This window comes from Mchenga conophoros, linkage group LG5 (assembly GCF_057382185.1).
Source record: "Mchenga conophoros isolate Kocher_MC1m ecotype Shallow Benthic linkage group LG5, M_conophoros_male_GT1.1, whole genome shotgun sequence".
NCBI lineage: Eukaryota > Metazoa > Chordata > Actinopteri > Cichliformes > Cichlidae > Mchenga > Mchenga conophoros.
This window is the reverse complement of record NC_140530.1, coordinates 13392038-13416968: the sequence shown is the minus strand read 5'-3', so window position 1 is coordinate 13416968 and position 24931 is coordinate 13392038. Positions and strand designations below refer to the sequence as shown.

The 24931-nt window shown below is 37.8% G+C and overlaps 4 protein-coding genes across 6 annotated transcripts in view; all 4 read right to left on the bottom strand.

Annotated features, from left to right (window-relative positions):
* Nucleotides 1-1108: 1108 nt before the first annotated feature.
* cd8b (cd8 beta) lies at nt 1109-5710 on the bottom strand. Its single transcript, XM_085275519.1, has 7 exons — nt 5507-5710; nt 4119-4475; nt 2393-2476; nt 2143-2232; nt 1922-1955; nt 1712-1758; nt 1109-1631 (listed from the first exon to the last, which is right to left on the bottom strand). The coding sequence occupies exons 1-6, from the start codon at nt 5559-5561 to the stop codon at nt 1740-1742; spliced, it is 639 nt and encodes a 212-aa protein (XP_085131645.1). The 5' UTR covers nt 5562-5710; the 3' UTR covers nt 1109-1631; nt 1712-1739.
* Nucleotides 5711-8230: 2520 nt separating this feature from the next.
* On the bottom strand, nt 8231-14388 carry zmat1 (zinc finger matrin-type 1). 2 transcript variants are annotated; one of them, XM_085273394.1, is made up of 7 exons: nt 14236-14388; nt 11881-11987; nt 11700-11771; nt 11337-11469; nt 10941-11228; nt 10256-10346; nt 8231-9882 (listed from the first exon to the last, which is right to left on the bottom strand). In XM_085273394.1, the coding sequence occupies exons 1-7, from the start codon at nt 14372-14374 to the stop codon at nt 8916-8918; spliced, it is 1797 nt and encodes a 598-aa protein (XP_085129520.1). In that variant the 5' UTR covers nt 14375-14388; the 3' UTR covers nt 8231-8915. The 2 variants fall into 2 exon arrangements, with proteins under 2 accessions (XP_085129520.1, XP_085129519.1); XM_085273393.1 differs by having other exon boundaries at nt 8232-9882; nt 11337-11472.
* A 368-nt stretch (nt 14389-14756) lies between these two features.
* gnrh2 (gonadotropin-releasing hormone 2) lies at nt 14757-16278 on the bottom strand. Of its 2 annotated transcripts, XM_085273396.1 has the most exons (4): nt 16143-16278; nt 15417-15562; nt 15228-15311; nt 14757-14966 (listed from the first exon to the last, which is right to left on the bottom strand). In XM_085273396.1, exons 2-4 carry the CDS (start codon nt 15549-15551, stop codon nt 14928-14930), a joined length of 258 nt encoding a protein of 85 aa, XP_085129522.1. In that variant the 5' UTR covers nt 15552-15562; nt 16143-16278; the 3' UTR covers nt 14757-14927. The 2 variants fall into 2 exon arrangements, with proteins under 2 accessions (XP_085129522.1, XP_085129521.1); XM_085273395.1 differs by lacking the exon at nt 16143-16278 and having other exon boundaries at nt 15417-15611.
* A 1519-nt stretch (nt 16279-17797) lies between these two features.
* Nucleotides 17798-24931, bottom strand: part of ptpra (protein tyrosine phosphatase receptor type A) — a 31022-nt gene continuing 23888 nt past the window's right edge. Inside the window, exons 15-22 of the mRNA XM_085273391.1 lie at nt 24770-24919; nt 24530-24623; nt 24291-24367; nt 23979-24113; nt 22808-22933; nt 22554-22705; nt 22049-22184; nt 17798-21474 (exon numbers count right to left, since the gene is read on the bottom strand). Of these exons, the coding sequence (XP_085129517.1) occupies nt 21400-21474; nt 22049-22184; nt 22554-22705; nt 22808-22933; nt 23979-24113; nt 24291-24367; nt 24530-24623; nt 24770-24919 (945 nt within the window). The 3' untranslated portion in view covers nt 17798-21399. The remainder of the gene's footprint in view (nt 21475-22048; nt 22185-22553; nt 22706-22807; nt 22934-23978; nt 24114-24290; nt 24368-24529; nt 24624-24769; nt 24920-24931) is intronic.

The window sequence follows — 24931 nt, the reverse complement described above, 5'->3', positions numbered from 1 at the left end:
TTGCTGTGTCTTAAGATTATCTCATACTTACATTTTTGCTTTTCTTAAGGTGGCAGTGTACTGTGACCTTGGTCTACTTGGCTTTGACTGTGAAGCAGTAATACTTTTGCATAGTGCTGATACAGGATGTGTTTTTAAAAGTCTTCTCAACCAGTGTTACCTCAGTTTACAAGAATTCAAACGCATTCCTTAATTTTCTTGTATAATAGTTCTTGTATTTCCATTTATTAAATGTGTAACATCCTCAGCCAGTGTAAATCCATTTGGTCAATGAAATGTCTTCCAAAAACTCTTAAGAAGGTTTTCATGCATTTATTTATTTATTTTACTGCATTAATTTAGAAACTTTTTACTTTGTCTTTCGCTTACTGCTCCTCTTTCTCCGTCAATGCTTGTGGTTCAGTCTGTGGTACTTTTTGTGGTCTTTTTGTTTCAGGGACTAGACGAATAGCTCAAAGCTGAGCGAAGCGATAGCATCTCAGTGAACATAGTTCGGTATATCCTCGTGCTCCAGCACACAGGAAAGAGCTGCGTACATTCCCTGCGACCCAATCAACCGCGAACTTAGTTGTGTCTTTGCACTTCTCAATCACCCAGGTGTAACTGGGTTGGTTTGCGTATGTGTGTGTGTGTATCTGTATGCATGCACACAAGGGTGAATAAGGAAGCAAGAGACTTACACTTACTATGAAATGACTTTGTAGCCTGTAATTTAACATTATACAGCAAAGCTTGTTGCCACATACATGGCAGTTCAAGAGAAACTGAATATGATGCAAGTTTACACATCAAAAGTAAAAGAAGACACCAAACCCTGTCACTCACCTACTCAACTTCCGCTAAGCACAATATTGACAATGGAAGTACAACGCCCACTTTCAAACCTCTATGCCCTCTCCACAGACAGGCACAGACATCTAAGACGAACAACGCAACAAAGCCAGAACGTCTTATCTGTTCCTATCACTGGAAAACATGCACAGTGCTTGACCTGTAGCTTCAGGACAGGAAGCATTTCTGCTATTGCAAAATACCTCCTGAGTATCATTGCTTTCTAGGCAATGCTGCATTTTGGATAATTAGATCACTCATAACCACCATAAATGACTGAAATGATACAGTTTTATTGTTTAAACACAAGCATGCTCACAGAAATACCGACATGACAGTGCTTTTTGTTCTGTGTCTAAACTGCTGCAATAACGTGAAAAACACAAAGAAGTACAGAAGAAAGCAAAGAACGCAGAAAACTGCACAATTACTGTATGTCTATTTGTGTACTTTGTGATGTTTGCATCAAAATAAATGATTACAGTTCACAGCACATTAATACCTGATGAATTGAAAACCACATTGATAAATTACGCTAAATGCAGCTCACTGATTAGAGGCAGAAAGAAAGATTATAGATACAAAACACAACATGGGTCTTTAAACTTTATGTTACATTATGCATTATTACATGCGTTATGTTACATGGCTGCTGCTGCTGTTGAAAAAGCAAATTTTTCTTCTTGCTGAGAGTTCATTGAAGCGTAAATAAACTCGAGATGTTGTTAGAAGACCTGATATTAGGGGTGAATCATGCCTTTCGTGGCCGGAGAGAACACTCAAACAAAGCACTTCAGTCACTGCAATCAAAGAAGCAATATTTGTTAATTTTCATTAGTTTCAATAACCATAGACAACATTTAACATATGTAATACTTACCTTAAAAATACATGAGACGCAGGTTTTTTTAGAACGTCTGCCTTTTCCTTAATAGAGAAAACAGAAGACGGAGATTAAAGCATCATCCGTGCATATGGTGGCAGAATCAGAGTTTAAAAATACTGTAAAGAATTTTGATTTTTCTTGTGCATATGGATGAAAAATAAAATGAAAGACAAAAACAGTTGTTTTTACTAATGTTGTATTTACTTTGCAAAGTGGTGGTGACACTTTCTTGGCAGTCCTGTAAGTGAGAATGTTGTTGAAGAAAAAAGGAAACATTTTAGAAATAAAACATTACTATATCACAAAATTTGATTTTCTCAACCTTTATTAGCACAATTTAATCCATTTCTGGTCGTGTCTTTCTGGAACCTTTGTCCGGCTGTTTTGTTGACTTCACAGTATTTAATGTATTAAACGCTACTCACGGCTGAAGTAACGCAGCGTGCAGAGAACAGCCAGAGCCAAGCCTCCAAGAAGTCCGACAAGAGGCCAAAGAATCATAGAGCCACAGCCTCCTGGAACAAAGGAATAATGGAGTACATGTTTCTTCCCCCCAATGGAGTCATGATATAATCAATCATTAATCAATTTTCATTTTGCAAGAAAATGTTCAATTATGCACTGCTGCAAACAATTTAAAGTCCTTTTTATTCTTTTTATTCTATAATAACTTACCCTTGGAGTCGCCTGTATTGCAACGACAGGTTGGTTTGGATGGTGGTTTGGGTTTTGGCTTAGGAGGTGGTGTTGGTGGGGTCTCTGTCAAATAAAGACCAAAGAAAGGTAAATGGACTGGTTCTTGTAGAACGCTTTTCTGCTCTAGTTCTGCTGTAATTCAGCGTTTTATACAACATATCTCTGTCACATAGAGGCACTTTTTTCTTTAAGTGTTTTTCTAACCAAAATTTACACTCTGACGAACACAACTCAAGGTTCAAGTATCCTTCTTAACATGTAGATGGGTTAAGCCAGGGATCGAATCACCAGCCTTCCGATTAGGAGATGACTTGCCTGATTGCCTGAGCCAAAGCCACCCAGAAGCACCATTAAGAAAAGTAAAAAGCAACTTTTTTCTAAAAAAAAAAAAAAAAAGTTGTTGTTGCAGCAATTCTCTACCAAGTTTCTAATTGGCAAAGAGAAGAAACAATTGACATGATTATTAACAGAATCGCCCTCCATCTGTACATCTGTTGAGCCAGCGAACAGTTTTTCAGCATTTTATTTTCTTATTTGTAGTTAGAATTTACCCATTTGGCCTATTGAATGTGTACCAATATCTTCTGTTTGCCCGTGCTGTGAGAAAGTTTTACTGCTTAAGCCTCGTTCAGAAAGATAAGTAAGGCAGCATCAGCTAGGCAAAGAGAAGCAGAAAGCCAGGATACAAAAGAACTTCTCAACGTTTACTTGTGTCAAAGACACCAGTTTGGTTTCCAAAATGCAAATATGCATTGATTTGCAAATGATTTAAACCTTATGTCATACCAAATGTGGAAACAGAATTTTTTATGATTTGAAAAATATACACTCATTTTGATTGTGATGCCATAAACACCTTTAAAAAAGGTTTTCTTTCTCTGGTGCAGCTTTAAGCGATAAACAGTGTTCACTCACTGTCAGAAGTGTTTCTGGAGTCCGTGCAGTGATTTCGATGAAACATCCATTTTTAACACAATAACTCCAGAGTGCATGAACATCACGGGCATTCCATACCCCTTTCACGTCTGTACAAAGATTTCCGTGCATTCCCTGAATCTTTTGATATTAAGTTCTCTAGATGATAAAATCGACAAATTTGAATTTTCCTCAGATACTTAGAAATTCTACCTTGACTACATATGTAGTCACACACGCTTTCAGAGAGTCGTGAAAGCTCCATCTTTTACTCCTTATGGACATTGGAATGCTTCTTCATACCCAATTTTATTAAAAAAAAAACAAAAACAAAACATGATTACTTGTGGCATGCTCCCCCAGGTATCTTTAAACATTCTATAGCTGCTTCTCCTGGAAAAACGATCATATATATTTAAAAAAACAACAACAAAAAATCTAAATGAAGGTCTGTCAGAAAGTGATATTCTTTCTTTGTAAATGAGTAGCAAATCACTGCATACTGTTTTAGTTCACATTTTTGCAGGGCACCTTCACCGTTTTAAAAATGGTGTTGAATTCGACTGATACACCAAGGTAAGTGTGCCACACTTTTAAAGCTGTCCAGTGAGTCCGCAGAATATTAGACATTTTTTGTATTAAAGTAGGAGTCCTAATATGTTGGATTTACACACCAAAGCCTTAAATCATCCATCAGCTTGACCTGCCTCTTCAAAATCAGATGGATATTTTGAAAATTTCACATTTAGCCTGATATTTAACTGTGACAGGAAGCACTTAGAATACAAACCTCCTGGCAGTAGAAGAGTCCCAGGCTTCCATACTTCATTAAGATTTTTTTCCTTCAAGACACAAGAATAAATCCCTCTGTCTTCTTTCGTCACATTGATGATACGGAGCGCAAAAGACTTACTGCCCCTCTTACTGAGTTTAAAACGTGTTTCGTCCACGTTATCTCCATAGAGAGTACGGTCAGCATTGTTGCATCTGCCTAGAAAGTGGACTTTGCTACTCATGTCACTGTGGAACCAGAAGACTAAGTCACAAGCCATGCTGCCACAATCACAATCAATGGTCTCACTGCTTGGGATCTTAGGGTAACGAACGCTGACTTCTTCTTCCAGCAGCTTCTGTTTTAAATCTTGACCTAGGAAAAAGAGCGACATTTAAGATTTCAGCAACACATTTGTAGCACATTCAAAAACTCCTCCGAAATTATTTTTGAGTTACTATATAACAAGCTGCCTCGCCCATTCGTTGCAAAGGTTTATGGCCAATCCTCCCGTAAAGATGTGCAGTTAATTAAGGAAAAGGAATACTAATACGTGTAATAATAAATGCAAGTTGTCACGCTTCCTACATAGCGAAAGCCAGTAAAAATCCAACTGGCAATATAAAATATGAAAATATGAAGAAATCTCCTGTATATATTTCAAACTCTTAACAGTGACATTTTGGATTTGCTGTATGGTGGATTTAGCATTTAGGTGATATTTTACAAGAGGCCTATGTGGTAAAACATCTTTTCGCATTTTACAATCATTTTCTACTTTCTATGTTTTCAAGTCAAATGCACAGGCCTGTGTTATGAAATAGTGTTATGAAATATATAAACATACACAGCAAGTCAAACACTGTGTTTGTATGAAAGGTTAAGACTTACTGGCTCTTGCTTCATGCTGTTCTTGCAAAAATAAATGAAATACAAGTGCTGTGTTACATTCAAGACTAATTTAGTCTTACATGTGTCACAATACGACACAAATCTGATTTATTTTAATCTCCCCAGTAGAGTGATGCAAATATAAAAAAGACGATGATGATGAAAAACTACAGGGGAATGCTGCAATGTTACCCTTAAAGTATAGAAGCAAAACTCAAAGGCTGATAATTAACGTAATAACATAGCCGTATCAATAATCTATACTTTCATATATATCATGTCTAAGTGTTAAACCAACAAACCAAAGCTCACTTCTTTGACTCTTAAAGCCACATTTCATTCTTTATCACATGCTATGGCAATGACTGTATTTAATAAATGTACATTTTAAGATAAAAATCAGACGATTATCAGTTGAACTTGAAAACAACAACATCCCTCGGTAAGCTACCTGACTTTGCAACAGCAAGAACGTTTGTGTCTTATGAGATTAAAGACAAAGCTGATGGTCTTACCAGATGTCCAAAGTGGTCCTGTCAACAATAGCCATGCCAGTGACAGAAAGAACATTTTGTCAGGCCGTCGCTGTGTATCCGTATCTGTGTGTAACTTGTGTGCTAGCTGAGGGAGGTTGCTAATACTTTCTCGTCTTGATATCTATCTGTCATAGATGATGGGAGGAACTATGCTGACAGGGCCCTGAGGCTTGAATGCAACACCCTAAAATGATACAGAGGGCCTATCAGATACGGTATAACAGCATTACACCAGTCACTGGGACTTTAACGTACACGCTCTAAAACCCCAAATGCCTAATACAGATAAGGATCAGCACAAGTGCTGCATCAAAATAAACCTATTGATGCCATTCTTTATTCTGTTCAACTAACAGAGCCCAACGATGACAGCTGTTACTATTATGTTAAATCTGTTATTTAAAAAAAAGAAAAAAGAAAACGTATTCATCCCCAACATTCATAGAGGCGTAAAGTGAATGTTTCACAGCTGAAAATGTGGTGTTGTCTCACATTATGTCCCACATAAACAAAAGCAATTAAAAAATGTTGCATATTTCCAGAGCAGCAGTTTGCAGTGCTGTGGTCTCTGCCCAGGTGCATGACCTAGAGTTCAGCAGAGCCACACATACAGAGCTTCATGCACAGAACAAAAAGGGAATATAAACATATGGCACCTAAACTCTGTAACGAAATAATTGCATACGAGGATTAACAATACAAAATACATTTAAATATTCAATGGAGTGTGTAAGGCAACTTCAGTATTCCACCTGCCATAAAGTTCTTAAAGACTCGCATGAAACAAACATTAAAGTCAAAACCAGTGAAGTTTGTGCCTGTGCAAGTAATTTTGCATTACCTTTTTCTTCTTTGAAAAGTGCACATATAGTTTTATATTATAATCAGTTCTTAAGTAAATATATCTCATATTATCTGACTTGTTTGATATTCACATTTTTACTATCCAACCCCTTACATACAAGCATTTAACAGTTACAGACCCCTGGCTGTGTAAAAACAGCAGACTATGTTCATTATGTCCCACTGCACCAGCATCATTGTTAAGGGGACTCATTATTAAGTTTAATCAGGCAGTTACAGGCACATTGCTTGAAACAGAAAAATAAGCCAGTTAGAGCTGCAACCATCAGTTATTTTCATGATTGCTTAAAAAAACAACAACCACTGATTGATTTTATATTTAAAATTACAGAAAATCATTACAGATATAGTATTTAAACTTTATATATGTACACATACATCACACACAGGACACCTATGCATTTCCAAATGTGGAGCCATTGTATGTTTGGCTTTTCACAATGAATTTTTATTTTTTGCATTTTGTGACAAGATACATCAACATCTACTCAATAAACTCAAATCTATGCCTCACGTTGAAGACTATGAGTTTCACTGACATTCAGAGATAAAAACCTGATTTGAAGCACTTTTCCCTACATCAAGACAGTATCTCTGCAATGTTTGATGTGTAATTTTTAAAGTTGCCATTCTGACAAAGAGAGGACTTTTGAAATCTCTTTTTCACAGACGTCCTTTTCACACTTGCTCGATAACAGTGATGATCCTTTAAATCATGTGGTGTTTGTGGATCTTTTGTGCGTTCGTAAAGGGTAAGGGTACAGAACGGTCTGGTGGGGATCTTAAAGTGAGAGGATGTGGGAACCCTAAAGTTCTACGGGGGTTGTACACTCAGGCGAGGAACAAGATTCTTTGAAAACAGATCTCAGGGGTCTTCAGATGTGCGCTCTTCACACATCGCTGAGCTATAAAGCCTTTGTTGGTCTCTCCACTTCAATGCTTTACGTCAAATGCTGCCAAGCTCTGGTTTTACTTGCCTGCTCTGCTATTTCTTTCTTAATTTTTTACTTTAGTATTCTTTGAGAAGTCATCCATAAAAAATACAGAGATGTAGCAGTGTCATTCTCATTACCAGAGCTTTAAAGATAATTAATGTCAAGACCATAGTTCAGAAGATTATTTACAGCATCTGCAGGACTTCTGCACTAAACCATTTCAACTTTTGTGTCACTTCTATGATCCACATTTTTTCTTTGCGCCAGCAATCCAATCAACATCTAACTTAATAACGACTGACATTCAAAACACAATGGGAAGTTATTTCACGCATGTTGATTTAAAAGTTTTTCTTTATAAACTTTTCAGATAAATTCACACTCACTCCTCGTTTGACCACTACCAACTACTTTCATATCTAGGCTCATACATATAGCTCTCAATGAACATTTAACAATACAGCCCACAAGCAAACGAAAAGATAAAAACACAAAATTGTTTTTCTTGAGTAGATGTGATGTACCAAGAGCATCAGAGGAACAGTGGCTCGGCCAATCAAAGTATTTTGATAACTCATTTCAGATACCTTAAGATTTACTTAAAAGAACATTTGTGTAGATGCATGTAAATAAAAATGACAGTAGGGATTAGGAGTGTAAGTGGCCCACTTTATAGCTCATAGTTTAACAGTAGGTGATACTGTTTCCCTTTGGAGTTTCCTTTAACTACTAACTTTGTTCAGTTTGCACATTGCTCTTCAACCTGAATTCTGAGGTTATGTAAAGAGTTGTCCTCATTTGAACGTCTGCACCTGTATGACCGCAAATGTGTTTTCTGGTTGTATAAATACAATCATAAAACATACACATGTACACAGTGCACTGCAGACTAATGAAGTGTTAAATCTGCTGTGGTGCAACACATGTGCCAGGCAGTATTTGTTGTATTTTTATCATTTCATAATACGTCTTACACTGAACTTCTGTACAGCACGTTGTCAGTGGCTTTATTTCAACTTTTGTGCCTGAGAGTGAGAACACACAGAGAGCTTCTGAAGTAATGAAATGAATAAGCTTCTGACATCTATGAGCTTTTATTTTCAGTACTGATGAAATGGATGAAGCTCAACAGTGCCAACCAGAGACTGCTAAAGGGATGACAATCTATCAAGTCCATGCCAGATGCACGCATCCATAATCAAATTTACCTTAGTGATGAGTTAAGAGTACTTCATAAACAAACAGTGCTAAACATTACAGCCATCAACTCACTGTACACACAAACCAAACTTATTATAAAGTGTCATAGTATAAAATTAATGCTGAATCTCCTCCAGATACAAACGAAATACATTCATTTCTTATACACATACAAATTGACTCTACATGGCTAGCCAGCTAGCAAACTTGTATAAGAAAACACTTTTCGGTTATTAGAGCAGATATAGAAAAGGCCTTTGCTACCTGCTGACAGGATTTTTTTAAAATCATTTTAATATAGCTTATTATTATTTTCAATGTCATGCTTATAATAAATGTTTGCCAAAAGTAGTCCAGAATACTGTTCACTTCAGCTGCTCCTGCAGAGTTTAACACCCCAGAATCGAGTCGTCCCACAGCTTTTCCTCCTCTGTCCTAGTGTCTGCTTTCTCTTTTGCCTTCTTCTTCTCTTTTCTGTATTTAGGTTTAATGGACTCATCCTCTTCACCCTCCCTTTGCTTAACATTAATTTCAGTCTGAATATGCAGTTCAGTCTCTTTGCTATTCTTCATCATGACTTCTGGCTTTAATTTGTCCATAACTTGATCTCCTCTTTCCACTTTAAAGTTTTCCTTAAGGGATTTTCTTTCTTTTCGTCTCCACTTGCCATGAATTTTTGACTTTTTCCTGCTCCTCTCCTCCTCCGACTCAACAGATTGCTCTCTTCTTCTCTCCTCTGAGTCATCATCTCTTTCCCTCCTCTGGCGTTTCCTCCTCCTCTCCTCATCCCTTCCTCTCCTCACTCTCTCCCTATGGGATGTTTTAATCTGCCTCTTTTCTCTGTGCCTATATTCACTATGATCACTGTCACTTTCACTACTGCTGGAGGAGGAATACGAGGAGGAGGAGTAAGATAATGAGGTAGTACAGGAGGAAGAGCTTGACCTTCTCTGCCTTCTTCTCATGGGCCAACTAGTGAGCGGTGGAGGACCTGAGTTACGAAGAACTGGAGGAGGATAGTTGTAGTTTGAGGCACGTGACGGCAAGGGTGGGCCCTGAAACGATGAACACCCCATTTGAAGTGGAGAGTAATGACCAGAGTGGGACTGATGAGGAGAAATGGAGGTAGGAAGGAGGTTCGACACAGGTTTATTTAGTTCCACCATATTCTTCCTATTTATTACTTCCCGTTCTTCAGCTTCATCTTCCTTTTGCATGGTATCCTGAGGGAGGACCTGATTAGTCTTAGGAGTGATTCCACGAGCCTTCTGAACCTGAATGTAATCAGCCAGTTCATCTGCAAATGTGCTGTACAGTTTTTGCTGGGATTGGCATAGATCGATGACCTTCTTCTCCCTGAGCAAGAACACATAAACTTGAATTAGGCTGCTATTCAATCAGATAAATGGTGATGAAAAACCTACAAAATATAGCCTTAGTAAACCACAGAGGCATTCTGAGGTTCCTGCTTGAAAATGACATGCCCAAAATGAATTCATTATCTCTCTACAATTACAAACTCCCTGTAAACCAACTTGGTATCTAAATTAAGCTAACACTTGATTTGTGTCAGGTTGTTACAGGTTGCGATTCCTTTGTATATTTATAACAGTGTTATTTTCATATTATTTAGTGTCATCACAAATAATTACTTCTTGCCAAAAGTAAGCTGAAGTGCAATGTAGTAAATATTACACTTTAAAAGTTGACATTGTCTTCTTAAACTTACTTTATCTGGTGTTTGTTTCCCTGCATGTGGTCCTGGTACATCTCCACAGAGTTAAATTGCATACTACACATCTGACACATCAAGGAACTGCCTGGAGAAAAAGATTAGAAAGAAGAGAGATTTTTTTTAAAAATCCAACAACTTTCAACGGGCCAATAAAGATTTAGTAAAGTCATTTTTCTACTGTTTTACAAATTCTGGTTTTCTCCAAATCATTCATGCCATCTCCACAAAGAGATGCTGTAGCGCCTAAAGCTGAAAATAAAAAACAGGAAACTGCTTTATTAAACTTTCTGACATTCTGGCTCACCTGATTCAATCCCCTCGAGTCAGACTTATCAGATTAAAGTCAGATTATTGTTATAATAATAAATAATAACAAAACCACAGAATTATAGCTAATCAGACTATCTGAATCACATCCATACTTACTGTAATAATGCTACAAAGCCAACTTCTATTTGATTATCTCCTATTCACCCACCTGTGCTGGGATAAATCTTCACTGCTGATGTAGATGTTTCAACTAGATTTTTCACTTTTCCCTTCAGAACTTCCTGTTTCTTTTTCCCTTTCTTGTTAATGTTTCTGTCCTGGTTTCAGGCTGCTGTGGTGATTTTTATTAAATTCCTGAAGGATTTAACGCTCTTTGTATTATCCTGTTTGCTCAAAGGCAAAAAGTTACCTTGCTCTACATTGTGTCCTAGCTGTTTGAGCAGCTCCTGTCTGGCCTGATTCCTCTGGTGTTTGCGTCCACTGTAGTGCTGCAAGGCTACATGGGGATTCGTGAAGGAGGCAGTACACAGGGCACAGTACTTGTTGGGATCCTTCAAATCAACCTCTGTGCTACATGTAGCACTGGTGACTGCTGGATCCAAATCATGCTCCACAACACCCTCTGAGGATGGTTTTTGCTGAGACTTATCAGGATCCTGTTGGAGACCTGATGAAGCACGCACTTCTGTAGACTTCTCTATAAAATGACAGTGAAATCATGATGTCAACATATCTTCCTTACTGTGTGTAAATATCAAAATCTACATCAAGAAAATGCTTTTTGCATCACAGAGCTCAAACTTGCCTGATAGGTGAAGACTTTGTTTACGAAGATTTTTTGTATGGACTTTGCCTTCATAGTGTGATCTTGCCACCACAGGTGAGCTAAATACCATGTTGCAAAGCTCACAGAAATGATCTTTATCATTACTCATCGTCTGCTGCAAAAAACAAACAAAAACTATAAACTACTTATTTTATGAATACAAGATTGCTTTCATATACCCCTCATATTCTTTTGAGAGGGATATTATTAAAGCACTAATACTGTAGCTCTGATATTCTTCACTATTGGATGCTTACATTAGTTTGTCCTCACTCAGTTCTCATGATTACAGACAAGAGACTCCATCTGACAGAAAAAGAAAACTTAAACTTGGCCACTAACCTGGGCGCCTGTTGACTTTTCTGCTTTTTTGGTCTGCAGGTACAGCTTGAGTTTCTGAGCGTGTTTCTTTCCCTGCAGTTGGACAACATGTGAGACATTATTAGAAAATATTTTACTTATGGCAGGTCTAATTAAAGTTGTACTACAGTGCTATGATTTGTGCCTGGAGGATAAAACACACCTCATAGTGAGACAGCCGCTGTGACTTAAACAGCAGCACAGCCTCACACACATGGCAGTAACTGTCTGTAAGGAGACACTTCAGTAGCGCCTCTTCAGCTTTGTTTCCTGTGCGGCAGAATACATGAAAACTTATTTAAACATGAAGCACAAACGAAACACTATTAAATTATTAAATTCACATAAGAGAAAAGTTTGTCCAATACAACTTCCATTTTCTCAGTACACAGAAAAAAAAGGCTGAATCTTTAACTTTCACACAACCTTTATTGGATCATATATTAACCTATCTAATGGTTCTTTTTCAAAACAAACTAATTTGTTTTGTAATTTGTTAATTTATACAATATGCTTTGCCTTAGTGTGGCAAATCTCATTCAACATTTACAATGATTTTAATATGACCTGCTAATTCTACAAAGGTCTACACAACTGGGGAGTTGTGAATATAACCACTTAAATACATATTTCTATTAAAACGTTCCCCTTATGGAAAAGTTTATTTATCATTTATGAGGGAAAAGTAAGATACACTTTTATTTTTTTTAATCTTCTAAAACTATTTCCGCTCAACACACACTTCCTAAAGTAGCATGCAACACACATGTTGACACATACTGCATATTATATTGCTAGCCCATAACAAATTGTTACTTGATTTCTTCCATTCTGCAGATTCTGGTTGAGATGCAATAGCTGATTCACTAGTGGTGCATTCAGTGCCAATTAACTAAAAGTAGACGTAAAAAAAAGAAAAAAAATATGTGACAACTTAAATACCCACACATAAAACAAAAAAGTTAAACTAATTCCTAAATAAATAAAAAATAGATGACAAATTACCCTTTTGTTGCAATACCTGTTTAGTGATTTACTTTTAAAAAGTACAGTTTAGTGATGACACTCACGCATGTGGATTAAATATTAAGTTTTACGAGCAAAGAAATAACTTGTCTGCTCGGATATTTTGATAAAGTGTGGCCCAGAAACAACATTAAACCACACTGAATGAGCATGATGTTTCTGTGTTATTTCAACAACCTAACTGTTCAGCCAGTCTTGTATTGCTCATATTTTCAAAACTTTGAAGGACATTTTGCAACACAGAAATATGAAATTTATTAAAGTGAAATCAACGAGTACAGTGCTGATACCAGTAAATAACAATGTTTAGGCAAGATTATTGATGTTGTAGGCTGTACTGAACTAATCATAGGACATGATGACTGGTGGAGACTGAATTTCTGTTAGAAGAACTAAAATTGTTAACTACTTTACTTCAGTAGTTTTTTTAAATTAAAAAAATAACTTATTTAAAATATCTGCGTTTGTCTCAAATGTAAACACATGCACTTGCAGAGGTGCTTATCATGAAAAAATTTTCTAATTGAAATTACGGGACAGTCTGATATACTTATAAATACTGAAAATTACTATGAAAAAGAAAATAAGGCAATCAAAGGTGATGAGGGTTTACTTTTAAAGTGCTGAGTATCAACACTGGCATCCTACATGAAGTGCTGTGAAGCACATATAAAGGACCTCAGGACAATTAAACACTAAAAGGTGTTTAAATGCAAGAAATAAAAGACTGAAACAAGTACTCTATATGTACTCACTCTGATGCTCCTGAAGAATTTATGTGCACTGATATATTTCAAATATTGTACTTACCAAATGACTTTCCATTTCCATTTATTATCCTTTCACCTTGAGAACACTGTTTTAGTTTACTAATGAGTTTAACCGGCACAAAAAAGGTGGATGCCAACTTTAAGTTTTAGCCTCAATGATGCTTCAGGTGCTAAGGTTTGCAGTCCTTAATATTGTTTTTTTTTTAAATGGCGACATTTCAGACTAAGTTTACAATTAGACTAGCTTTCCCATGTAGGATGAAATAAATTATGTCATCCACTTAACAGTTTATGGCTTCTGCTGCTAAAACCGGTTAGTCGACGAATCGGTTAGCATTAACTACCAGTATATGGAATCATTTAAAGGGACTGTTTCGTTTCGTGTGGGGGTCGAACTTGCTGGTACTAGCTCTGAGACAAACAACATAAGGAAAAGTACCCTAACTGTTCATGGTTTAATCATCAAGCTGGGCCAAGGGTAAGAGGGAGATTTTCGGGGCGATAGTTTCTACTATCCTCCTCGTAGAGACCGCTATAAAATTCTGAAAGCCCCTCACGTTAAAGCAGATTAACGTTAGGCAGCCGACGTTAGCAAATTTAGCTAAGCAGCTAACGAGCTCACTAGAATAATGAGCTGGCTAGCCACATAGCAGAAAAGCTAACAAAGGCGCAGCAGGTAGGGTGCCATACGGCTGAATTTTCACATTCTGAAGACAACTCACCTTCAACCTGGGTACTATCTATTTTATTGTTTATTACTTTGTCAGCACCTGTGACAGAAGTCGCGTTAGGGATACTGGCAATGTTATTTTGAGAGTCTGACTCCGCAGTTAGCGAAGTACAGCCACTTGTGTCGTCCATCTTTTTTTCCCTACCTGAACGTGCATGCGCAGTAGTATTGTAGTCCTGGTACAGGAAAGCTAGTTTTAATAACTTACATCCTCCGTATTTTTTCGTCTTGTGTATTTTAAAGACTTGTTTTCATGAAAATCCTTTAACGAATAATCAGAAACGGCAATGGGAAAATCTCTCTGTTATGCTCAAATGATTTACTTCTTCTATCGAAATATCTAAAATCACGACTCTGCGCATGCACAGCAGGACCCGGATCCTTAGTATGTAAATGGAACTGATTCATATTTATGTATTTGCTACTTTTTTATCATCTAAGAAGTCAGTGTTTTCTCTCTATGCCTTATATTCATATCATTAGCTGCACCAAAAATGAAGAAAAAAAAACAAGTTAATATCAAAATAGATATTTTATTCTGGGACATCATTTTCACATCGAAAAAAACAAGACAAATTTACTGACAAACATTACAAACAGCAAGGCCAGATGATCACAAAATCACGTCAAGGCAGAAATACAAAGGAAGTGGGTTACTATAGAAAAGCCGTCTCTGGAAAGATGTCACTTTCTCTTCTGAAGCTCTCTGGCTAAGGCATCCAGCTGTGGAAAGAATTTAGTATGGCATTAGACTAATACACAGAAATCAATACAGGCTACACACAGATATGCACACTATGGCTGGATAAGCACAACTTCACTAATATGTGTATGTCAGTCAAGAATTTTCAGTCAATGTCAGTCAGATTTCAGAGTAGACAAAATCTCATGATCATATGATCATAAGAAATATACTGATGGCAAGACATTGTGATTCAAGTACCATTAAACATGCTACTGTTCATCTCTGCTTTTCTCACTTACAAGAATGTTTCTCAGGATACTCCTCCTCTGGGGTCTCAGGTAGCTGCATTCCCCTGCTTCACACAGCTTAATCTCCTCTGAAATCTAAGAAGCAAAACAGATTGAGGTTAAGGGATAAAGGGTATCTTCATTCTCAACAGAAACTACTCAGTGATTGGTTAAATTATTCACACAAACACTTATCCCAACCTCTGATGTGCCAAAGGAGTCCAGCTCCCTTTTTCCTCCAGGATACCAACCATGGGACCAGTGCTGGGCAAAGGACAGCTGAGCCCCCACACAGAGAAGCAGCCCCAAGAGCAAAGCCAGTCGAGACACACACATGATATTCCCACCTAGAAGAATGGACATAGAGTTAGTTTGAAAAATATTTGAAGAACACATTCTTTATTGAGAATTTCCTGCAATAAAAGCTAAAAAGAAAAGTGTTGTTAGCTGCAATAAAGTTAATTTTAAGATCTGAGCTAAAACATTTCAGTGCAAACTTGCTATATTATTATGGATGCTGGCTATCATTTCAGGCGAACATCCAAATTTTTCACTGCATTTGGAAAACTTTTACATAACATCACTTTAAGCCAGGGGTGTCAAACGTAAGACCCGCAGACCAGAATCAGCCCTGCAAAGACTCCAATCGCGGCCCACTGGATGGCTCTGGAAAACGTGAAGGAACACATACATTTTTGAACTTTTTACTGCATTTTCACAAATTTTACAGCTTTTCCCACTCATAAAGAAAAATGAGTTTGACATCCCTGCTTTCGGCGCTTCTATCATTTACTCAATTTTGAGTACAATATTCTAGTTGTCCTTTGTCATTCTGAAAGTAAATATTGAAAGTATCAGATCTTGAATCGAATAATAGTTTTAGATAAACTACTAAAACTGGGCAGAAATGTAGTCATTTGTCCTTACCTTAGTCTTAGATTTCACAGCTTTATCAGTCCAAGTTTCCCTCAGTGTACCTGCAGGGGTTCACTTCAAAATGTTCTTTTCCTTTGGTGGATTTAGTGCTAAAATCAGCTTGCGGTACAACCGAGGTGTTTTACTGAAGAGATTCTCTGCTCCCTCTTTCTTCCCCTCAATATATAGACCAATCCCCCAGCACACATCATTGTCTTCCTTATTCTTCCCCGCCCATTTTTGACCCCTTTGACTCCCTCTTCTTCTAAGGGGTCAAATGAATCATCCATGGGGACGAGACGTACATGCGGTCCGACCAATTCCAATTATCATCTGTAAACAGCACTGACACCCATCTATACCACCAATATCCTCTTCTACACTATGTCAATTTAAATAAGACATTCAAGTCATTATTAGTGAGATCCATCATCATTCTGTCACAGTCAGTGCTCATTGAGGATAAACCTTATACACGGTCAGCTTGCTTTCATTACTGGCTCTCAACAGGGAGGGCCTTTTAAGTAAGAATGCTTAGCCATACAATGTCTGAAGCTTCAATTTCCTACTTTTTACACCAGTATTGACCACAATGAACCACCACACGTTTTCTCTCTGACCTTGCTGACACCTCAGGGGGATCTGATAGGAAGAGGAACAAATACACTGGATTCCTGACCAATCCACAGGTGACATTATTGTCAATTAGAGGAGAAAAGGTATTTATGTTTCAGTTCACACCCAGGAAGTGACTGCATATGTTGCTACAGATGTAACATAACTCATTAGACATAATCAGTCAGTGGTAGATGCTACAACAGGCCAAGCTGACCATTAATAAAATCAGTACATTTTGATGTAAAAATTTAACCTTAATGGCCAATTCGTTTTCCCATTGCCTTATTCATCAAATACTATAATTAACTTAGAGGGCTAAGTTTGGTCATTATTAATGTATTTTTTTCACCCTACGAAGCAGAAATGAAACCATTTTCACTAAAGGTATTTCCTTTACATATTTGTGTGTATTATTGTAGGGTTCTTGCAATATGAGGCAACTGATATGAGGTGGCTGATGTGATTATATATATATAAATAAAATTGAATCTCATGTTGGCGCGTAAGTGAAACTAGCCCCGTTTAAAAATGGATATCTGCAGATTAGGCTCGACAGTGAAAGGTTTGTTGCTAAACATCCAGTTCTTTCAGTAGGTGTTGCAGACTTTGTGTTAACATTTTGACTTAAAGCTGCCTCTTAAATCACAGCATTTTTCAGCTCTTGATATAAAATTAGGAATTTCTTGTCAGTGTCAATAAAAATAAATACTGTACCCATCACACCGAGTAATATTAGGGTTAAGGGTTAACTCAGTACTAACACTACCAAAAATAGTCGCTTTCCATTCTTTATACCTTTCAATACTTCAACAACACCAGTGAATGAATGGTGCAAAGGGTTCGATATTGACTGGAAATCTTTCAAGAGCAGGAGTGCCTGATCCTTAAGGTAACCACAACCCATAGTCAATTATTTGGCACCACAGCACCAGCATTAGTTATTGAGAGGTGAGCTGTACATGTGTGTCAGATCATCGTGACTTTAAAGAAGCAGAGAAAACGTGGACGCACAAATTGTACTTAGAGATGGGATGTATGCTGACAAGAGGTTAAAATCTCAAGCACTTTATTAGGTTTGAACAGTATCTTGCTTAGAAAGGCCATTTGGCATTATATAATTATATATAATTTTATCATATATAATTATATATACATATATTCAAATGTTGAATAACAAAAAAAACACAAGAAACAAACTTAGGCAAAATAAAAAATAGGATTTGCTTAAGACAATCATACCAAATTAAAAAATGGCCGAAACACATCTGTAATACATTTGAAAATGGTCCCGATACAGTTCAATATACATCTTTAAAAAAAAATTACAGGAGGGAATAGAAAATAAAATAAGCAAGGCAGCAGACAGGAATGAATTATAAATAACCTTACATTATGTACAAAAGCGGAGAGGGTGTTGACCACTGGGAGGAATGGTTCAAGAGGGAAAGTGAAGGATAAAAAGGAAGCAACAAGTGAGCGGAGATGAATAGGAGACAAAGAGAAGGTGATGAGAAGAGAAAAGTTGGGCAACAGTTTTCTGCTGTCTCCCTTTCTAGAAATGGAGACCGTGGATTGAGTTTCATAAGGGCATTCAAAACGCTCCAGTGGGGGAAAACTCCTGGAATAAAGGGATAAAACAAGGGTAACTGGTTTCCCTTGGTGGTAAAGGATGCAAATCCTATTTCTGTGTTTTAGTTCTACATTCGGGGTACCAACACTTGATTACTAGTCATGGATCCCACGTTCAGCTGATATGGAATGAAATTAAAATACTATGCATTTGAAAAAAAATAAAATAAAGGTGTCAATGTTAGTTTGATGTACACAAGCACGAAATCCACAAATATACAACTACAGGGAATGTGAAAGAATAACTGACCCACACTTGGTTCTGGCTCCCTCAATTTGTCACACAAAAAGGATTTGTCATTGGTCAACAGGTGAAACATGAGGAAATGCATGCGAGTTAAGAAAACTCCAGGGATGATTCATTTGTTTTGAAAACCTACCCGTGAGGCACTTCATCAGTTCACTTATAATAACAAAATTAACAAAATATTGGGTCTCACAGTTTGGCACAGTGTCATGTTTTGTGGTCAAATTGCAGTGAGACATGATCACATGATTGAAACGTGCACAACAAACCCCTGTAATTTAAGAACAGACAGTAACGCTAAGCATCCCCTCTTCTATAACCTGATGAAACACCCAGTGAGTGTCAATGTAAATAAATGAAAAACATAATGGAACCTAACCAATCGTGTTAGCACTTGTGATGCTTTGGAACAAAAAGACCTGAAATGAAGAACATGACCCACTCACAGCCAACAGTGATTTGAGTGACTGGTCAGCTTAGCTGTCCGCTACTTTTAAGTAATCAGCCTAGGGCTTTGAGACCTGAAAACCCTTCAACAGATCAAACACAGTATAGTCACCATATTGTAAAAATCAAGGCCATATCTTTTTGACCTTAGCTCTCATTTGGTTCTGTACTTTTTAAGGGCTTTACATTTGGTGCAAAGAGTGCATAAGTGTTCAAACAATCAACATTGATGCGATCAACCCTTCTCAAAATTTATTATTTTTAAAAACGATATAGCCACTATCAGTTTGACACACTTGATTGTGCTCCTTCTTTTAATAAAATAAATTAAATAAAGGAGTGCTAATGTAATGTAGATTATACACAAGTATGGGTCTGTTTACAGTTAAAAGCTACAATAAGAAACACTGAACTAGCTGGAAAATTCTAAAAGAAGGAGAAAAAAAAAGATTACATTTTTTATTACAGTCTTTTAAAATCCAGCTGTGGGATCATATCTGAATACCCTGACTTTGGTGGAAGCCAGTACCACTTGAAGGTGACACAGCTGCAGAGATCAACTCAAGCTGAATATGTTCAATTTGTAAATTTAAACATCCTGGCATCAGTCATTTCCTGAGCGGACTGACCTAAAACCCTGCGGTTAACAGACATCATTTATCTTTTATTACAATCAAAAAAGGGCATGGCCTCAATGTTGACCTTGGATTAAATAAAAACACTGTAGTTCAAGTCTGAGCGCCATCCTACGACATTCATTTAAAAAAAGCATTGCATGGCACATTTCCTCTTTTAAAGTAACAACAAATCCATTTTTGAGAGAAATTGTTAGCAACAGCATTCGAGTAAAAGAAAACATTCCTCAGTTATCAATATTCATGATGGGAATTAAAAAGGCATCGCTCTGAAGGAGTGACAGCGCAGTCTCGTGACCCGACGCCAAATATTTAAAAAAGAAAAGGAGGAAAAAAAGACAGTAAATCCCAGCAGGCTCAAAGGAAAACTATAAACCCAGACAGAAAGGAAATACAGTCTACAAAATTTTAAAAAAAAATACTGAAGTGCTTATGTAAACAAAACAAATGCTGGGTATTGTTGATTTGTATGATGCAATAATGAGTTACTGTTTATGATTTGGCTCGCCAACATCATCAACATTACTGCTGATACCGTAACAGACCCTAGAACGTCATATAAGCCTTAATAAAACTACATGTCTTGAGTGTACGGGGCATATAAAATCTCAATGTTTTAATTAGTGATCCTTGGATAGCTCAAAAGTTTTGCTGTTCTGAACGTCTAAAGATGAAAGTCTCCAGACTCCAGAGCTACATACCCGACTAAGTGAAGGACTTTGGCACTTTGCAGACACGAGAAAGCGATGTGGAACCACGCCACAGCGCTCTCTGCCAGCTTGTGCTCCAGTTCAAACACACACAGACGCTCAAAGAATAATTAGCGGCTCCTGGTATTTAGGGTGTACGTTTACATGTATTAAAACCTGAGACTATGAGCTACATCAGAGATTCCGATCTCCAGTAATGAGCTACCTCTGAACCCCTGAAACCTAACAGAGAGAAACTGTAACTGGCTTGGAAAGCTGTTTTTTTTTTTTTTTTGCCAAATCGAGGCAACCGACCCAATGTAGAGAAAAACTGCTTGTGTGAATGTCTAAGGAGTGAAAAACAGTTCAGGGTCTGTGGGTGAATGTAGAAACTTCTGCTACCACACAAAGTTGCTACAGTGTGGCTCGGGCAAAGTTTAAAATGTTTTAGGTCTCTGTCCCCAAGGTGTTTACAAAAAATAAAAACAAATGGTTGTTGTACATTAGCCACCAAAGCATTAGATTTATAGTCATATATATTTATATATTTATACCAATAAAATACATTACAGGTGCCACCCTAAAATGCAGCCAAACTCAAAACTGTGTCTAAAACCATAATAATAAAATGCAACACAGTTAGGTATATATATACATATTGGGGAGGGGGGGTGAAGATGGAAAGCAAAATAGGGGTGAAGGGCTGTATTAACATCATTACAAAATATTCAAGAAGGCATCTCAGTTTTTTTCTCTGTCCAGCTGCACTGCCCTGTTCTGTCCTTTGGGAGGAGACCTCTTTTCCCTTTTCCTCCGGGCAGTTCAATCCCATCCACAGATCAAGCTGTGATGAGTTTTTTGTTGTTGTTTTTTCAAAGATCCATCAGATGGGGATACGCAGCTCTCTGCATGGCAACATACTGAATGTGTGTGCTCTGGAGCGTGTATATGCTTTTATGAAGTGCATGTGGATATCTATTCATCCATTCATCAATGGCAGGTCCCTACTTGAAGTTGGCATAGTCAGAAAAAGCATCAATGTATTCTTGAACCACTTTGTAGCAGAACTCGTACTGCTCCTGCAAAGGGGAGAGAGAAAAAAAAACAGCTACATCAGCTGGAGCTATCAATCTGTGACAGTTCAGTCACTGAAGTCATCGAGCCCACAATCTGAGAGGCACTGCGTACTCTCAGGCTAGCAGCTTGTCAATCAACCTGCTTTATCTCCCTTTTTGACTCTTGAAAATACTGACTTAGTTTTTACAGATGTCACAGAGCAAGAGAGCCAAGGGTCCCTTTTCTCATAGACCTCTACAGGACAACGGAGGCACTGGTCAATAGAAAGAATGTGGGTTTAATACTCTTCCACATTAGCTTCAGTTTTCAGACCCAGAAGCTACATACGCCCCTTTTCTACTAGGAACTGCAGTATTACCCACTCAGCTTGACTCGACTCAGTTTTTAGGGTTTTCCATTAAGCGTCTACAGCCAGCTGAGTCTGAACATTTGAAACACCTAAACAAGATCAATAAGAGCATCTTTCAAGGAAGTCAGTGTGATGAAAGCAAACTCTCCTCGTCAAAGACAAACTTGCTGCATAATGGGGCATTATAATAAATGAAAAGTTCAAGTTCAAGTGTAATAAGTCCTTACCAGTGTCTGCACCATGTGGGGTCTCTGCAGTCTGAGGCTCTTCACTGTCTGGAAGACATCCAGGATCCCTTCTGCTTTCACCCGCTCCAGAACTGTACTCAATGCACAGAAAGTCCCCGTCCGGCCAGCACCAGCACTGTAAACACAAACACAGCCAAAAATGCAAACCTCAGTATGCACGCTGGAGTCCGAGCCTGCAGAAATAACACATGCAAATAACATTTGTTTTGAGCGTACTTGCTAGAAACAAAAAAAGGGTAGGAACTGATCTGGGAGCAGTTAAAATATCATAAGGAAGAAGAGAACAATTAGTCTGAGCTGTTTTTTCCTGTGGTTTGTTTAGAGGAACAGTTTCCCAGCACCTACAATTGCAGGGCAGTTTAGAAGTGTACAACAGAAAAAAATGTAATTATATTAATGTTACGCATTTATCTCCGTAAATTTTGTTAGACTGGCACATACAAATTCAAAGGTTAGGGGTTTGTGTGTGTCTGTATTTTCTTACCTGCAGTGCACAGTGATTGGGTGGTTGCCAGATTGCTGCTGTTGTCTCTGCACTGCAGCAATTAAGTTGATCATGCCTTTACCATCAGTGGGGATGCCCACCTCTGGCCAGCCATGGAAATGGAATTGACGCACTACTCGAGTCTTGTTCTCCTGGATGATAAAACAGATAATAAACAGATAATGTGTTTGTTCCATGTTAGAACTGCTCGGTTGTTTTATAGTATTTCATCATTTCATTGAGCCCTTTATTACCCTGGTGTTGGTGACCAAGAGGTCACGCACTGTGTAACTCTCGTTCTCTTCCTCTCTTTTAAGCTCAATTGTGATGTCTCCATGGGTCACTGCTGAATCACTGGGCCAATACTGAGCACATTTCTCCTATAGGACACAGGACATGGAAAAAAGTCAAATAAAGGTTGATGACATGTTAGAAGTCATAAAATACCAAGCAGATTTAAAATGTCAGACACATCTGAAATATATGCTAATTTTTATATTGTATATGTAGTACTTTAGTACTGCATCCATCTACTTGGAACACAGAGAGAACCTTTATTACACATTAATTACAAAAACTAAGGAAAAAAAAATGAAACTGAACTGGTAACGCTGGAATCTTTATTTCTAATTCTGGCCTTTAAAAAGGGATTTACCGTTACTGTTGAGCTTTCCAAAAAAAAAAAAAAAAAAAAGTTGCTTTTACTTGCTGGGAATAATTTATAGTGCAGTTAATAGAGATTCATGATAAAAACATGTCCACTGGCAAAATAACAGTTCTGCACATGTACTGCAATTTGTACAATGCAAGCCAGATGCACACATGCAGAAACACACCGTTTCACTTCACAATTCACCCCAGAATTAAGATGTTTCTAATATCAAAGTAGTACAGTTATAGGTATCACTGAATTGAACAGTACATGTAAGATTTTATTTCCCAACAAATCGAGCGTTTAATGGAGATAAAACAGTTGACTGAAGTTGCCAGCCTGTCATATGTAATGTAATTAAAAGTGACCAGTGATAAGAGGGTCATTTCCTCACTTCCTATTCGCCACTGAACTGTCAAAATCCAGTTGATTCACAGTAGAAGAAATGATCTTTGAAAACGGAGACACCAGTGAGAGCGTGCACTCAAACTCTCGCACTCTCAGTTGCTGCTTTTTTAGCTTGCTGTGTAGTTTTGTGTTGTTTGTGCATAAGGCTTTATACTGTGAGAGAGACAGTCAACAGCAGTATGTGTGTGACATAATATTTGCTAGTGTCTCACAAGAGAAATGTGACGCCACAAGTAATACATTATACAAGACTGGTAGCATCCAGTTGGAATCAGTCCCGATATCAATATTCTATCTTTACCAGTTACTGATTCGGTATCTAATACCAGATCAATAACTGCACACACACAGACACACACAGAGACCTGGCCTCTCTCCTCCAGCTCAGTGAGCATGACTATGGAGCAGCTTCTCCACTCCCAGATCATCCTCCAGAAGTCCTCTATAGTGTGTTGCAGGGGCCCCTGGCTCGCCATATAAGCATCCTTCTGACGATAGCCCTGTTACCACAAGGAGGAAAGAGACAGGAGTGATGTCCACGGAGAAAAAGTTTAATGATGCAAAAAAAGAGAGAGAACAAGAGCGGAGGGAAAAAGGTAGATGTAAAAAAAACCGATCGATTGCACGCATTAATGAAATGAAATGCTCCACTCTAATCCGGACACTGTTACACTCACATCAATGAAGGAAGCATTGACATAGTCGGTGTTCTCCTCTCCTCGTTTGACTGGAATGATCACTCTGTTGAACTCGTCTGTTAGAATAAAGGAGAAGCATTTCTCTTGATTAATGGAAAAAGCTTTAAGCGTTTGCACAGGAGCATATGCATTAATAAATACGCTGTTTTTATGCATTACTAATTCATATAGGCGCCAAATAAAAACCCACACCGCACAACTAAAATAGCTCGACTCACATGGAATGATCTGCAGAACTCTGTTCTTCTTCATGTTGACAGGAAGGTTGCCCGTTCTCATCTTGTCATTTTGAATCTTGATGGATGTCAGTTTCTAGAAATTACAAGATAACAAGCAAAAGTTTAAATTACTTTGAACTTCACAATATTACTAGTAGGAACCTCAATTGATACAAAATAATGCAAAAAGGAGGGGAGTAACAGAGAATAATTTGTCTACGGAAGAACACATAAGCAGACCTTAAATTCAGCCTCCAGACCACTGCAGCCAGCTCCAGGTGAGGGCGCATAGAGTTTGGCCAAGTGGGATTCCAGTGAGGTCACCTCTAACTCTGTGTCTCCGTACAGATAGTGCTCTAACAGCGCTTGGAAGATAAAAACGTACTGCATCTGTGGGAGAGA

What these genes read in the sequence shown, in the direction of transcription:
- cd8b (XM_085275519.1), bottom strand. Translation starts at nt 5,561, where the DNA reads ATGTTCTTTCTGTCACTGGCATGGCTATTGTTGACAGGACCACTTTGG. An exon ending in AGGACCACTTTGGACATCTG is followed by an intron (nt 4,476 to 5,506) that starts GTAAGACCATCA and finishes TCTTTTTCCTAG; the next exon opens with GTCAAGATTTAAAACAGAAG. An exon ending in CAATACAGGCGACTCCAAGG is followed by an intron (nt 2,233 to 2,392) that starts GTAAGTTATTAT and finishes CCTTTGTTCCAG; the next exon opens with GAGGCTGTGGCTCTATGATT.
- zmat1 (XM_085273393.1), bottom strand. Translation starts at nt 14,374, where the DNA reads ATGGACGACACAAGTGGCTGTACTTCGCTAACTGCGGAGTCAGACTCT. An exon ending in AAAAGTCAACAGGCGCCCAG is followed by an intron (nt 11,473 to 11,699) that starts GTTAGTGGCCAA and finishes TGTTTTTTGCAG; the next exon opens with CAGACGATGAGTAATGATAA. An exon ending in AGGACACAATGTAGAGCAAG is followed by an intron (nt 10,347 to 10,940) that starts GTAACTTTTTGC and finishes CTTTTTCTCCAG; the next exon opens with GCAGTTCCTTGATGTGTCAG.
- gnrh2 (XM_085273395.1), bottom strand. Translation starts at nt 15,611, where the DNA reads ATGTGTTCTTCAAATATTTTTCAAACTAACTCTATGTCCATTCTTCTA. An exon ending in ACTCCTTTGGCACATCAGAG is followed by an intron (nt 15,312 to 15,416) that starts GTTGGGATAAGT and finishes TTTGCTTCTTAG; the next exon opens with ATTTCAGAGGAGATTAAGCT. An exon ending in GTATCCTGAGAAACATTCTT is followed by an intron (nt 14,967 to 15,227) that starts GTAAGTGAGAAA and finishes TTCTTTCCACAG; the next exon opens with CTGGATGCCTTAGCCAGAGA.